This window comes from Bidens hawaiensis, unplaced genomic scaffold, assembly GCF_021521415.1.
Source record: "Bidens hawaiensis isolate Kalapana, Puna unplaced genomic scaffold, B.hawaiensis_p1.1 tig00088861_1, whole genome shotgun sequence".
In the NCBI taxonomy this organism is placed as follows: domain Eukaryota; kingdom Viridiplantae; phylum Streptophyta; class Magnoliopsida; order Asterales; family Asteraceae; genus Bidens; species Bidens hawaiensis.
Window position 1 is genome coordinate 1 of NW_027504364.1, and position 16,364 is coordinate 16,364.

General features: G+C 40.5%; 1 protein-coding gene across 1 annotated transcript; it reads left to right on the plus strand.

Moving 5' to 3' along the window:
• The first annotated feature begins 476 nt into the window (after positions 1-476).
• Positions 477-2,072, plus strand: LOC143607888 (uncharacterized). The gene is made up of 2 exons (XM_077083168.1): positions 477-1,104; positions 1,300-2,072. The coding sequence occupies exons 1-2, from the start codon at positions 477-479 to the stop codon at positions 2,070-2,072; spliced, it is 1,401 nt and encodes a 466-aa protein (XP_076939283.1).
• Positions 2,073-16,364: the final 14,292 nt, after the last annotated feature.

Below are 16,364 nucleotides of genomic sequence, written 5' to 3' on the forward strand. Positions count from 1 at the left end.
TCTGAAGATTGAGTTCAGATCACGGTAGGAGGTTTCATTGTTAAAATACAATTAATTCCCTTTAGTTGGTTAATTGATATCTGAAGATATAGTTGGTTAATTGATATTCCCAACACCAGGTGCAATTCGTGAAGACCCAGTGCAATTTTTTATTGTTTCAATTCAGCACCCATTAGTTGTTTTCTTGGGCCAACAACAGTCAATTCAAGAGTTTGGAGTGTTGCTTTACAAGGAAAAGGTGGTAATTTTTGTTCAATAATAATTAATTGCTTTCTATAAACAATTAACATTCGTTTATTGAAGACCTGACGAAGTGAGTTTTCAATTTTGGGCCGGCTTTTAAAGATCACCACAAAGCAATCATCGATTCAAGATTTCGGCAAACCTACTGTCGGAGACGAACTATGACAAGCCAGTCGAGTAATCAGACCACTATTTCTCTACAGTGTCCGATGCTAACCAAAACGAATTACACCATGTGGGCTGTTCGGATCAAAGCGGTGTTCCGGTACCACGGAATATGGGATGTTATTGAGCCGGGAAGTACGGACGAGAAGAAGAATGGTGCCGCCATCGCTCTTTTCTTTCAATCCATACCGGAAGATCAAATCATGCAAGTTGCCCAATACGAGACCGCTAAAGATATTTGGAATGCCATAAAAACCCAGTATGTTGGAGCGGAAAGGGTTGTAGAAGCACGCCTACATACCCTAATAACCGAATTCGAAGGAATGAGGATGAAGGATACCGAGTCAATAGACGACTTTTCCAGGAGACTATTCGGTATAGCTTCAAAGTTCGCCTCGCTCAGTTCTCCACTCGATGAACAAAGGCTAGTAAGAAAGTTTTTTACAAGCATGCCTAAGCGTTTTATAAACGTTGTTGCCTCATTAGAACAGGTTATTGACTTGAAAACCATAAAGTATGAAGAAGCGGTAGGTAGATTGAAAGCCTATGAGGACCGTGTGAAAAATGTTGATGACGAACCTGAGAATAATGGGAAGTTACTGTTCAATAGGGCTAAAACTGGGGAGTTTAATGGGAAGAGCAAAGGAGAATTTGAGCAATCCCGTGATGACTCAAAAGGTGACCGAAACAAAGAAGGTAATTCGTGGAAGAAAAGGAATTATTCAGGGGTTCAATGCTTTCGTTGTGACGAGATGGGTCACTTCGCCTCGGTATGCCCGGAAAGAAGAGGAAAACGGGTCGAAGCAAACTTAACTTAAGCAAACGAACCAGCAACAAATAAGGAAGTTTTGATGAAAATTAGCATTAATGATCAAGTTTTTTTGAATGAAGAAAACGTGCATCTGAAGCGGTACGAGTCGGAACCGATGGAGGATGGCGTTTGGTATCTCGATAATGGGGCGAGTAATCATATGACCGGTATGAAATCTTATTTTTCTGAATTAGATGAAACCTTTATTGGGCAGGTGCGTTTCGGTGATAGTTCGTGTGTTGACATCAAAGGTAAAGGTTCCATTACAATTATTTGTGATGATGATGTTGAGAGAATTATCTCAAACGTTTATTTTATCCCGAACTTAACGAGCAATATTTTAAGATTGGGACAAGCTATGGAGCGTGGGTGCAAGGTGATTATGGAGGACGACCAAATTTTAGTTCTTAACAAATCGAGAAAGGTGATTATGAAGTCGGTTAGATCAAGAAATCGTTTGTACAAGGTTAGGCTTCGGGTTGAAACACCGACTCGGGTCGAAACATCGATTTGGATTGAAACACCGATGTGTTTGTTATCAGTTACTTCGGTTAAAAAGTTTGATGACCGAAGTACCTCTATGGTTAATCTCGGTACCGAACCTGGGAAAAGGGAATACCGGAAGTATGACCCGGTTCAGAACCAAATACATGTTTCTCGAGATGTGATTTTTTATGAGAAAAGAGGGTTGAAATGGGATGATAAAAATCCTGAAAACCGAGTTAATTCGCTTCAGAGAAGCCCGAGTGGGGCTACACAGTGCTCGTTTTCAGTAGTCGAAACAGTTGGGCAGGCGACCCAATCTACTGATAGCATAGCTGCTGGAAATCTGCAGCCCAATTCAAAATTTTAGCAACTTCGTTTCGAGCGAGGAAGAGAAAACAATTTTGATGATCCGAAATTACTTTTAACTCAAGATGGTGAACCGGCGAGTTATGTTGAGACATCCGGCGGAGTAAAAGAATGAGAGAATCGAGACAAAAGGGACATGCTCGGAGTTGAAGAACCACCTATTTTCGAGACGGAAATTAAGGGGGTGATTGTTGGACTTAATTCCCGTCCTCGAGTCAATGAGGCAGGTTGGGCCGACCCATCGAGCCTATGATGGATTGGTGTCTTGTTTATCAAATTGAGCACGTGACTTGGTTTACATGGAATAAATTACTTGGTGAACAAGTCGAGCCAATGACTTGGACAACAAGGAATTTATTTATTAATTATTATTTAGATTTGTTTTTACCAATTAGTATTTGAATATAATTATGGTATTTGTATTCTAGTATAGTTGGGTTTTTAAATTTAAATTAGTATATATACCCGAGCATGTGGGTTATATCAAAGAATAATTAGAGTTTATGTATTGTAATTTTCGAGCTAATGGGAATTACAAAGATCGAACTTATGATCTAAATTTCGGTTTTGTGTTTATCGATCATGGTCACCAAACTTCACATCATAAATGAAAATTTAATAATAATAATAATTTAATGATAATAATAACAATAACAATAACAATTTAATAATAATAATAATAATAATGATAAAAGGGGCCTCACCATTTCTTTAAAGATGTTATTGGCCATTAGAGGATTACCATATTAGTATGCCTCTTAATAGAAATTGTATTTTGAGGTGAAAAATTGTGGAGCTTCAAATGCCTGCTAAAAACATGATTTCAAAAACAGATAAATAATATAGAAAATAAACAAAAAGAAGTTATATTCACCATGTTATTAGATAAAAAGAAAAACATTTCAATTAGTAATCAAATCGATAAATTTTCATCCGTTAAAATGAAAGAAAACTCATGTCAAACAAAATCAACATTAAAGATGATATATAACATATAACTCCATAAGTTCTCAATATTTTAAACGTCCCGTAAAGTCGTACTTTCTCTATTTGGTTGTCCATTGTCGGGCGCGAAGGGGCCACCTAGGCACCATGGGGCCTGGTACACTGACACACCCCTAGTGTTAAGACGTAAAAGGTGAGCCAACGACTCTTTTAACAGATATAAACATTAATTTTTCAAACAAGCGTAGGTTGGAAGGTGTGACTTATTGAGTAGATCTTTAGATATGAAAAAAAATAACTGCGCTCTAAATTGAAACACTACTTAATAAAATCATTACAATATGAAATGAGAGATTTTTTTGAAACTAATTGGATACCTAACACGGAAAACCAAGAATGGAGGAGAAATGACTTCCATGTGGTTCTTATGAACAAAGTTCTCACGTATGAGAAGGGCTTACTCCATAAGTTTTAGAAAGAGTGGAGGAACTTTGAGAGATAATTTTGTATGGAACTATTTGCTTCTATTTATAATGGTGAAAAGTTATGTCTCCTAAATTGTTATCCCGACATTTATTATATTTAATGAGTATCAATAAGATTTTCGTATATTGGCATTTAAGTTAAAAGTATAACTAAATAGCTACCACTATATTACATCATATTATATCATACTACATTACTACATTAGGTTACATCATATTATACATCATGCTGTATCGTATCACATCCTGTTATATCATATCGTACCGTATCATATCATATCAAATCGTACCGTATCATATCATATCATATTATTTCGCATTGCATTATACAATGTTGGCTTCAAATTTGGACAACAAAAGATTTGTGAAGCATTAAGAATTAGATTATAAGAAAACTAGTATTACGAACTAACCATCACGGGAATTCATTGGTATTTAGCCAACGCAAAAAAATCAATATCCAAACTTAAAACACTTAAATTATAAATATCGTACGTCCGTACAAAAAGTTTAAACCCTAAAAATGAATTTGTAATACCCCCTTTTAATTCCTTGTTATTTATCACATGTCAAAAAGAAATCTTACAAGTTTCGGTCCTTAGGTTTTCGACGGAGGCTCTAAGGTTTGTTGACCACCAAGCTACTTGCGGTCTCATTAATAGTTTATACAAAGTTTAAGCAAGAGATATCGAAAGACATCCTGAAAGATAATAGCAATAAAACAACTAAATCAATTAAGAATAATTTAGATAATAAGCCACCACAAAATTGTATTAACTAAACGGTAACAATTACAATTATAAAACTCCCCCTAGACTCAATCTTTTGGTTCTTTCTCTTGGAGTATTACATCAAGAACTCAAACAGTTCACGGATATATTGATAAATATATATGTTTCCCCTATATATTTTATATAATATTTTATTAGGTTTTTGACGTTTTTGTTTAGAATTTGTATACTACTAACATCTGTGTGTTTTGTAGGTCTTGGGAGTTAAACACAGCTGAACTGAGCGGAAAAGAAGCTAAAACGAGTTGAAACGGAAAACTAGGACGAGTCAGGGTTAAACCGGACCAGATTGGCAAAAGAACCACACTAGATGGGCTTCGTCGTCACACGCGACCAAGAAGAATACCCACGTCACACGACGCGCTGTGGTAATTTTATGGTATTTTTGGTTTGAGTTCGTCGCCACACGCGGCCGATTTACCCATGCTCGTCGCGTGAGCAACGAGTCTATTTTTCCAAAAAGTTATAACGTTTGCATAGGTCTTGGAGCATTGGGAGGCAAGGAATCACAGTTTGAAGAGCTACGAGTGCAATATTGAAGAATTTATGGGTTTTATCATCCAGGTTTCTTTATTCTTTTTAAGCACCATGAATTCCAGTTTTATTTTCATTCATGTTTTGCTTGATTTACCGATGCTAGGCTAAACATTATAGACTGCCTAGGCTTATGATGAACCTTTGTTGAAGTTTGATTTTATTTGGAATTTGCTTTTCGTTATGGGTTTATGAATCAATAACAACTTTGATATTATTTATTCGATGCATATGTGTGTTTGGTTTTATTTGGTGAATTTTATTGTTTCACATAGTCTTTGGTGATTGTTTCACATAATAGGATTCTGTTAGGCTATTTACTGTGTGTTCTTGACTAGTTAGTGTGACATTCGTCATTTTTCGTTCTAATATTTGTATTTGTTTTATTACCCGTCTTGTAATCGGATCTTCTCACTTTATTAAATACGTCAAATATTAATTTTGTCTTTCGGTTTTGTTTTATATGTTTTTACGCGTAATAGAATAGGGTATTTGCACTTTTGACCCTACATTATAGTTTTTACCACATTTGATCAACAACATAAGACCAGGGACCTAATAACAAATAATTTTTGAAAAATAATATTTTTTTCTTTCCTTCTTTCTTCCCTCGTCGACCTCGCCGGCACTCCTCCCCCTCCATTCCGTTTTGATTCATTTAAGCCATAAATCATGGTAAAATTGATTAATTCATAACCTTTCAAATCATAATCACAATTAACATCGTGTAACAGCCAGTCAATCAAGTTAGTATAATAACAAATCGCGTGAACTATGGCCACAACTAATTTGACCTTGTAACCATATAAAATCACAACCAAAACGTAATTAAACAAGCATACACCATCCTCTAACTATTCCGAAGCTAAATCCTCATCCAATCATAACCCTGAAGCTGTTTATGATTGTTTTTGAATTCTTTGTCAAGCCGCAACACTAGCCGGTTGATATCGTTCAATTCGTCATCATTAGAGGTAATAGTCAATTGTTGCAAAACTCGCTAGGCGGACCCTAGGCAGCCGACTAGGGAGTTGGGAGTAGTCGGAGTACTCGGGTAGTATTCAGAGAGTACTCGGACATGGTAAATATAATGAAAATTATTTTTTGGACATTATATATTTGTCAAAATAAGCATAATTCACATCAAAAGGGTACTATAATTGACTCAGCGACTTTTGAATGACTTTTAATCGACTTTTAGAGAACCCTAGCCTGCCTAGCCCGACTTTTGACCGCCTAGGCCGACTTTTTGTCCGACTTTTTTCCGACTTTTAGAAATTCCTAGCCTGACTTTTGATCGCCTAGTCCGACTAGTCCGACTTTTGACTGACTTTGACCGCCTCCGACTAATCCAGGCCGATTTGGAAAAAGTCTCCAAGGTAGGGGTCCGAGGACCGACTAGTCGGCCTTGGAATCCGACTTTTTCAACACTGATAATAGTTTATGAGTTAGGATCGGTTTTGATGATTGTTAAAACCCCTCTGTCAATTTTAATCAACAGAGGGTATAAGACCTTCAATTGGGATTCTATCAAATTAGGGTTTATATGAATTAAGGGATTATTGGGATTAATGGTTAAGTATTTTCAATTATGTATTCTAACCGAGTTAGCCACTAGCCCAGTTGGCTAGTGCACTTGGAGGCCAAGCTAAACCCGGCCAAGGGCGCAGGTTCGAACCCCTGGTCTGGTTTTATATATCTTTTTTACTTAATTTGTTTTCTTGTTTTAATTAAATTTATTAACTAAATTATATAAAAACCCTATATTGTTTATACTCGTTTAAACGAACCGAACCCGGATAAGTTTTTAAAATAAATTTCAAATATATATAAATATATATAATCATTTTTTATATACATTTTATCCTTAATAATAATAATAATAATAATAATAATAATAAAGGTGTTACTTATCTTTCTAAATGGAACCTCGTTAAACTATCACCTAAAACGTCTACATAGATAAGTCGGTATTTATATTTTAAATGTTTTTCTTTAATAAACAAATATGACTTTCACTCTTTTTTCCTAATAATTAAAATTAATAAAATTTAATTAAACCATTATCAATAATCTATAAAATATAACTAATATGTAACGACCCCAAATCTGTTATAAGCCCATCTCCTTGTGTCTTGTTCGTTTATTTCGTTTAAGTATTTATTTTATTTACGATTTAATTATTAGGACAAATTGTCGGGAATACTCGCGGGACCAACTAGCTTGCTCTAATCTTTACCGTGGTCTCATAACCGTATTTCTCATTCCAAGTGAGTTCTTCATAACCCCATTTTAACGCTTTATAATATTTTGGGTGTAGCATGTCACAAGTTTTTCTTACGTTGTTTACAAACCGATCCACTTATATCGTACATGTTAATATTATTCGTGCATATTGTTTATGATTAATTATACGTGAACTTACTTGCAGCGTGTTTATTGTCTTTATCGTGGAAGTTACGCAAACGCAAACGCATACACATAGTGGGAGGGTCCGACGGGACGCACCCGCGTCGTCTAACGTTACGACTTCGGTTGTCTACGTAAGGTGGTTCTCATTTCCCGGACTTCTACGGCTTCGGCTAAATGAACGGGAGGACGACACTAATTGATTTCATTTACTTTACGCTTGAATATTAATTGCATGACGATCGTTGAATTGCGAGTTTATATATATATGTATGTATGTATGTATGTATGTATGTATGTATGTATGTATATGCAAAAACTTATGAAAAGTCACCAACTTAATTGCTGACAAAATATATTATTTTCAACGTGCTATAGGTTGAATCGATGGTGTGCTAAGGACGAAGATCATTAGTATACCTTAGGTTATTTGAATAAAGAACTTATTTACTTTTTCGATGAAGTGTTATTGTTTTCCTTTCTTTTTTATGAACAATTTGTGTACTTGTGATGATATGAAATAAATTAAATATAATTATTGTCACTTTAAATAGCGTTACAAGCTTATGAGTGATCTGCACGTTACACCCGGGCGTATTCCGCTTAAAGCCAGGGTGTTACAGTTAGTGATTGATTTATAATAAGATCATAGAAACAATATTATTAATCAAATAAATAAAAGTGTGCTGCTAATCTAAAAAACTGTAAGGTGATAGATTATTTGATTGGACTTTGTTGATTAAGATTGCTAGATTTAGTTTTTCGTAAGGAGTCCGTCTAGGTTTGATTTGTCAACTTTGTCTATTGAGTCGAATGAATTTATTAAACTACATTTGATTTCCACGCTCTAAGGTAGAATTTCGTTTTAAGGTACTCATTCATAATTAATTATATAACTGTAGGAAGTCTAATATTGAAACTGGTGTTAAGAACTTAATAGAAATCCATAGGTGTCTTTTTGAGAAGGGTCAGGGGTCTTGTTTGGGTTTTCTTAAGTGAATATTTTATGGTCACAGTTCCATAAAAAAGCATTTTCAGATTAATTGATAAATAAAACTTTAGGGATTCTAGCCTAGGTGGTTTTTCATCGTCATCTAATTTAAATTAACTAAATTGTCTTTTGTTTTATTTTATTTAATTTCGTAATTAGTTTAATTTTAGTTTTCAGTAAAACCCGCTTTTAATAATAATAATTAAATAGTCGTGTTAGTTAGTCGAGTTTAATTTTGCTAGTTTACGTAATTGAAAGAGTCTCGTGTGTTCAATATCGGGACTTACTTAGCTTTACTTGAGTCGATCGGTTCACTTACCAGTCAGTAATTAGTCGAGTTTTAGAGAGTCTAGAGTATTACTTAGTGTCTATTTTAAGTTAAATTAGTTAATAATTGTTAAACTACTTTTAGCACATCATTCACACTGAGGTATTTTTACAACTGGCTAATTATAATGAGAAATGAGGCAATAATTACAACCTACACGCGGTTAGATACAGGCTGAAGAAACATGAAATGAATCTGACCTGATCCAAGACGATGTTCCTCGGTGTTCGAGATAAACGAACCACGACTTCATCTTCTTCTCCGGTAGTTCGAGACCTGCCATAGAAATATGTGGGTGTGGAGGTGACTGCTAAGAAATCTCGAGGATCTCTTGTTTACAGACACAAAAATGGTTATGGTGGTGGCTCTTATTGAGGACAACAACCCTTAATAAGGAGGTGGAGACCTCCTTATATTGGGGGCCTCATGGCCACCATCATGGTACCCTTATGGGCCTAGCCCAGTTAGGGTTACCTCCACAAAACCCCCTCAGCCCAATAATATTGTATTAGTCCATATAATAAAATAAGCCAGACATAATAAATTTTAAGGTCGTAAGCCGGGTTTAGTACCATACCCCTACAAGCCCCCCAAGTCCAGTGTTGCTCCTAGGCGTGCAAGCATTTAGGTGGAGCGCTGGACTTCTTAAGGTGTGTTAGGATATGAGGCGGTTTTTTCCCCTTTCTTCGGCCTTGTCTTTATTGTCTTTGAGTTTTGAGAGGTTTTCTCCATGATGGTGACATGTTGTGATCCTTATGATAATAATGGTGCACTGGCATGAATAAGATATAGCACGCATCATAACAATAGTGGCGCGGGGCCTAATAAAAGATAGAGTGCGCATCTCGATAATAATGTAATGCAACTTGCGCGCGAGGCAGCTTACGAGCTATAAAAATAATGAAGCTTGCGCGCGAGGCGACTTACGAGCTATAAAATAATGGATCATGCGCGAGTTGCGGCTTATGAGCTATAATATGATGATAATGACTGGCCCACAAAGGCCTCTTCTACGCAGGATGACTATCCCGGCTTGTCTTCAAAATAATAATGGAGGCACAAACGGCCAGATAATAATAATAATGTCACAGGTGCTTGTGCGACTCGTAGCCGAATCTGCAAAAACATATCAACTAAAAGTGGATGTATTACAAGGTTCCCATCCTCGGGCAAATTATGAGGTGTGCCCAACCTACGTTGGCGCGTGGCCGTTTGGGATATTATTAGGCTCCCGACCTTTATGTTTGGCGCGTGGCCATGTGGGATATTATTAGGCTCCCGACCTTTATGTTTGGCGCGTGGCCATATGGGTTTATAAGGATTCCCAACCTTTAAGTGTGGCGCGTAGCCGTTTGGGATATTATTAGGCTCCCGACCTTTATGTTTGGCGCGTGGCCGCAGATGCTGGAGCTTTCATGAGGTTGCAGAGGCGACTTACGTTGTTTTGATCCACTGACTTGCATTAGTGACCTGCGAATGTTCATAGGTGACCCGCGGCGTTCATAATGATCCGCGGTGATCGGTGTTCGTCTAACGGAGTGCTGATCTGAGGTGCGCGCATGCATAGCGGCTGAAAGTTGAGCGCGCATGCATGGCGGAGAGTTGAGTGCGCATGCATGGCGAAGAGTTGAGCGCGCATGCATGGCGGCGAGTTGAGCACGCATACATGGCGAAGGGTTGCGTGCGCATGCATGGCGTTGGAATCTTTCATAGGTGGTAGAATGTGATACGCGACTGCGCGCAAGCATCATGGCGGTGCGCATGTAGAGTGGCGGAAAGGTTGATCTGCGACTGCGATGGCAGAATGTTGATCCGCGGTGTTGATACGTGGGGGGCTTGTATTTCACCCTGCTATAGTGGCGCTGTTGCGTTATAGTGGTGCTGTTGGTATGCTAGTGTGTATGTGATCCGCGGTGGCGGGTGTTAATCCGCTGTGCCTGTTTTTGTCCGCCTATGCGCATGAGAAAGCGGTTGACACGCCGTGAACGGAATACAAATAACAAACATGGTGGTCTTCGTGATGGCAGCCTTCATGTCTTCCCGCTTGAACAGTGATGCGGATGCAAGAAACCAAATTTTTGGAGGCGCCCATCCATAATGACGCGGTGTTGTTCCGCGACGGCGCCCACGCATGTGGCGCAGTGTTCTTTTGTGACGTGATTGCGTAGTGGTGATCCACAAGTATGATGGCGGTGTGTTGTTTAGCGATGCGCATGCACGGTGGCGAGGTGTTGGATCGCGGTGGTGCGGTGCTCGGCGCCAGCGTGCATGCGTGATGGCGCGCTGCTGCTTCATAGCGGTGGAACTCATGCATGGTGGCATGCACCATGGCGGCCAGATGGTTATCCGCGGTGGCGTGTACGCGTGGTGGCGCAATGACATTACCCGGTGGCGAGGTTCACTTGTCGTGGTGCGCATGAATGTTAGCATTGTATTGAACCACGGCGAGCGCATGCGCGGTGGCGGAGAGTTGTGCCACGGTGATCATCACAACTTGCGGCTTGCTTGCCGGAGCAGGAGGCGGCGTGGACTCTAATTGCCCGCCATGTTTTTGTTTTTTCCAGTGATAGGTTTTTCAATGAAATTCTTGGATGATGATAAGAAAATTGGAAACTGGACCCACCGGGTATTTAGGATCCTACCTCCACTAGTCCCCCTAGTCCAGTGCTGCTCCTGGGCGTGTAAGCGGTTAGTTGGAGTTCTGGACTTATTAGGAGTGCTTGTACGGTTTTTTGGACCCGGTGCTTCCCAAATGTACCTTTTTGCATATGTATACTTTGCTTCGGGTTATAAGAGGTTTAATCATGATGGCGTGTTGAGCGGAGCGGAGCCGCGTTCGGTCTTGTATTCGGCGCGAAGCCGTATGGGTTTATGAGGATTCGCAACCTTTAAGTTTGGCGCGCGACCGATGGCCGTATGGGTTTATGAGGATTCCCAACCTTTAAGTTTGGCGCGTGGCCTTATGGGTTTATGAGGATTCCCAACCTTTAAGTTTGGCGCATGGCCGTATGGGTTTATGAGGATTCCCAACCTTTAAGTTTGGCGCGCGGCCGATGGCCGTATGGGTTTATGAGGATTCCCAACCTTTAAGTTTGGCGCGTGGCCTTATGGGTTTATGAGGATTCCCAACTTTTAAGTTTGGCGCATATTGACCCGCGGATGCGCATACATGGCAGCAGAATGCTGATTCGCGGCGCGCATGCATGGCGGCATACTAAGGATCCGCGGATGCGCATACATGGCAGCAGAACGTTGATCCACGACGCGCAAGCATGGTAGCGTAGTTAGGATTCGCGGGTGCGCATGCATGGCAGCATATTGAGGATTCGCGGGTGCGCATGCATGGCAGCGTATTGAGGACCCGCGGGTGCGCATGCATGGCAGCGTATTGAGGACCCGCGGATGCGCATACATGGCAGCAGAATGCTGATTTGCGGCGCGCATGCATGGCGGCGTAGTGGCGATTCGCGGGTGCGCATGCATGGCGGTGAAGTCTTCTGCGCAAAACCAAAGGCATGGAGTAGTCTTTCGAACTCACATGGTGGTTTCCGCGGGCGCGCATGCATGGCTGCGGTGTGAGGATCCGCGGGCGCGCGTGCATGGCGGCGGAATGGTGACCCGCTGGCGAGCATGCATGGTGGCAGTCTTGATCCCGGCGGTGCGTACGTATGGTGGCAGTTGAGCGCGCATGCATGTCGAGAGTTGAGCGCGCATGCATGGCGGGAGTTGAGCGCGCATGCATGGCGGAGAGTTGAGCGCGCATGCATGGCGGGAGTTGAGCGCGCATGCATGGCGGGAGTTGAGCGCGCATGCATGGCGGAGAGTTGAGCGCGCATGCATGGCGAAGGGTTGAGCGCGCATGTGCTTTGCCTTAGTTGTGCTTAGGTATTTTTATGGTCCAGCTTCGCAATACGTAGGATGGATGCTATGAGTAATTTGAGCTAAGGCTCATATTATTGGGCTAAGGCCCTAACGTTTTAGAGTTAAAACTCGTTAACGCGTCTGAGCTTGAAGCTCGCGCATGTATGTTTTACTTCGTTTTATTTTTAGTTTGATGTCAATACAATGTTGTCATATTGCTCAAAATTAATAAAGGGAAGTGTGAAACATGTATGCAAAAGGTAATAGAACGCATGTTAAGAAAAAATAGAGCGTATCATTATTCATAATGGCTTAAAAAGCCTTGATTACGAACTTGACAACTTTTACATGAAACATTTTCTAAGTTGTGCTGCGTTCCATGTGCGCGGGATCTTCCATAGGTGGTGGAATGTTGATCCGCGGCTGTGCGCATGCATAGCGGCGGAGTGGTGACTCGCGGGCGCGCATGCATCGCGACGAAGTCTTGATCCTCGGCAGTGCGCATGCATGGAAGCAGAGACTTGATCTCTGGTGGCGTGCATGCATGGCAATAGAGTCTTAACCCTCGGCACTGCGCATGCATGGCGGCGGAGAGAGGACCCGCCGGCGCGCATGCATGGTGGCACGCAGGTGTTGACCCGCGGTAAGTGACCCTCGGCACTGCGCATGCATGGCGTCGGGGTGTTCTTCCGACGCGGCGCATGCATGGCCGGGAGAGTTTGTCCGCAGCGCACTTGTATGGCGTCGGAGTGTTGATCTGCGGTGCGCGCATGCATGGAGGCGGAGTGGTGATCCAAGGTCGCGTATGCATGGCGGCGGAAACTTGATCCTTGGTAGTGCGCATGCATGGCGGCGGAGTGGTGACTCGTGGGCGCACATGCATGGTGGCGAAGTCTTGATCTTCGGCACTGCGCATGCATGGAAGCGGAGACTTGATCTCCGGTGGCACGCATGCATGGTAACAATATCTTGATCCTCCGCAGTGCCCCTGCATGGCGGCGGAGTAGTGACTCGCGGGCGCGCATGCATGGCGGCGAAGTCTTCTGCGCAAAACCAAAGGCATGGAGTCATCCTCCAACCCACATGTTGTCTTCTGGAAGGTTGTCTGATGAGTACAATCATGGTTGTCCTTATCCTGATTTGGATTAGACTATTGTCTCATTTGTTGTGTGTCGCTTACGCGCGGCCTTTATGCGCCTATCCCGGGGATGCGCAAGGTCTTCTCTTTATTCTCACACTAAATGTGTGTGTTGTGTGCATGTGATATGCGCCACGCGCAGATGTTTTATGCGCTTGCGCATAGGTTTTGGCTTTGTGTCTTCATGACATCCCGATTTCAAGCCTCTTGTCTATATCTTGTGGGTTGACCCGCCCCACTCGATGTTAAGGCGGGTGCATACCCCTTCAAGCCCCCCCAGTCTAATGTGTGTCTTGTCTCGCGCGAGCGAGGTAAGATAGATATTAGACTTAATAGTTTGGATCTACAAATTGAAAGTTAGATATGTAATTTTCAGTTTTTGGATCGTGTAAAAATTCCTCCTCGAAAATAGATCTGAAGCTCGGAGTGGAGAGAATTTAAAACCATCACAGATCCGGAGGCTTGACCGTCCGAATCAGGTAGTTTCTTTTTTGGATCTACAAATCTTTTTCAGCTTCATTTTTGCACAGATCTGGAAGCATCTTTTAGATTTATGTATCTTTTTGAGCTTTAATAGAACAAATCTTGAAGCATCTTTCTGTAAACTTCCAGATCTGGATTTTTCTTGGGAGAAAAAAGAATCGCAGATCTGAAATAATGGATGAACAGATCTGAGAACCGAGACGAAAATCGAAGGGTAGCTCGTTGCCGGTCCCACGGATGGCGCCAATGAAGAAACATGAAATGAATCTGACCTGATCCAAGATGATGTTCCTCGGTGTTCGAGATAAACGAAACACGACTTCATCTTCTTCTCCGGTAGTTCGAGACCTGCCATAGAAATATGGGGGTGTGGAGGTGACTGCTAAGAAATCTCGAGGATCTCTTGTTTACAGACACAAAAATGGTTATGGTGGTGGCTCTTATTGAGGACAACAACCCTTAATAAGGAAGTGGAGACCTCTTTATATAGGGGGCCTCATGGCCACCATCATGGTACCCTAATGGGCCTAGCCCAGTTAGGGTTACCTCCACAAAACCCCCTCAGCCCAATAATATTGTATTAGTCCATATAATAAAATAAGCCAGACATAATAAATTAAGGTCGTAAGCCGGGTTTAGTACCATACCCCTACACAGGCACATGATGAAGTCTGACTCACACTAAAGCGCATACCATCTCTAACATAAACGGCCTTTAGTGGAACTACGGTAATAAAGGACTAGTGGAATTTTCAGAGAATGGCTATCAATGGAAGTATAAGATTCCACATATAAGATGATTCTTTATTAACAACTTAACTGATTAGAGGAATCTGGTCAGTAGATCTTCATCAATTGTTTATTTAAACGCTATCACGGCCATATTTAATAAATGTTCACATGGCATGTTTAGCACGATCAAATATAAAAAGTTTAATAACATGTACAACACAAATCATTTAACACAACGAAACATAAGCATTATCGTAACACGAATGCCATAAAATGTTTTAAGATCATTGTTGACATAATCACTTAACATGGGTAACAAATACTGGAAGTAACTAACATGATAAAATAGAAGTTATGATAAATTACATTCCATCTAATCCTTAAAGAACAACCGTCTATGGCATTATTAAAAGAGAATTCCATAAAACTACATCCTTTTGTATCCATGTCTTAAGTGTATCATTTTGATCTTTTACCTATTTCACACAATTACTTAACCGGGTTATAATTGGTTACACGGATTGAACATGTTTTCAATAGTGTTATTAATCATCACAAGCTTACTTTCATTTATTTTCAAGCATTTTATAGTTCTCCAATGATCTGGGTAGTGGTACTCTCCCTTCCGATTTATTTTCACTTAAATCAATCATCTCAAGCTTCCTTTCATTGCTACATATGTTGGGAACGGTTCCTTGGAAGGTGTTGCATCTTAGATTCAACATTACCAAGTAATTGCTTAGTATCTTCAAGCATGGGGGAATCGTGCCAGTAATGTTATTGAGCAACAAATTAAGCAACCGGAAAGACAACAAATCACATATGGATGGTGGAATTTCTCTGGTCATAAATTGTGGCTCAGGTCCAGTGTCCATAAACTAACCCAAGAAGCAACTAGTGAATGTTGCTCATAACCCATTACGAGATTATGAGAAAGTGAAAGTCCACTCAGTGTTTCCTTGCTAATGTTCCACATCCATCCCTCAATATTGTAGTTATAAAGGTACAAATATACTAGTTGATATTGAAACCGCAAACATTTTTGAAAATACTTTCAAGTTACATGATTCCAACTCTAATTCAATGAACATCGGTTGAGTTTCATTTGTGTGGGTATCTATGAATGAATGTGTGATAGTGTTTCCGCTAAGATCCAGATATTTAAGTTTCTTAAGAGAAATGAAAAGGTTAAAGTTCACTGTGACATTGTTTTTATCCAAATAAAATAATTCTAGATTTTGGAAATGAGCTTGAAAGTTGTCCTTTTAACCGATTTTCGGAATGGTATAATTCTTTAACTTGGGTCAGATTGAAAAATGATGATGGGATGTCACCATACAGGTTGACATCTTTAAGATCCAAATAAGTGATCTTCGTTAGCTTACCTAACCAATCAGGCAGCTTCCATCTATCAAATTTGTTTCCGTAGAGGGACAAATATTTTAGATTTGAAAAGTTCTCTAAAGAGGGAAGCCTACCGATGAACTCACTACCAAAAAGATCCAGAACTGTTGATGTGTGTGTGAAAGAACGTACTTTAAGTGTTTTATATCGTGTATACATGTTTATATGTATCAAACACGAGTACTTTGAGTG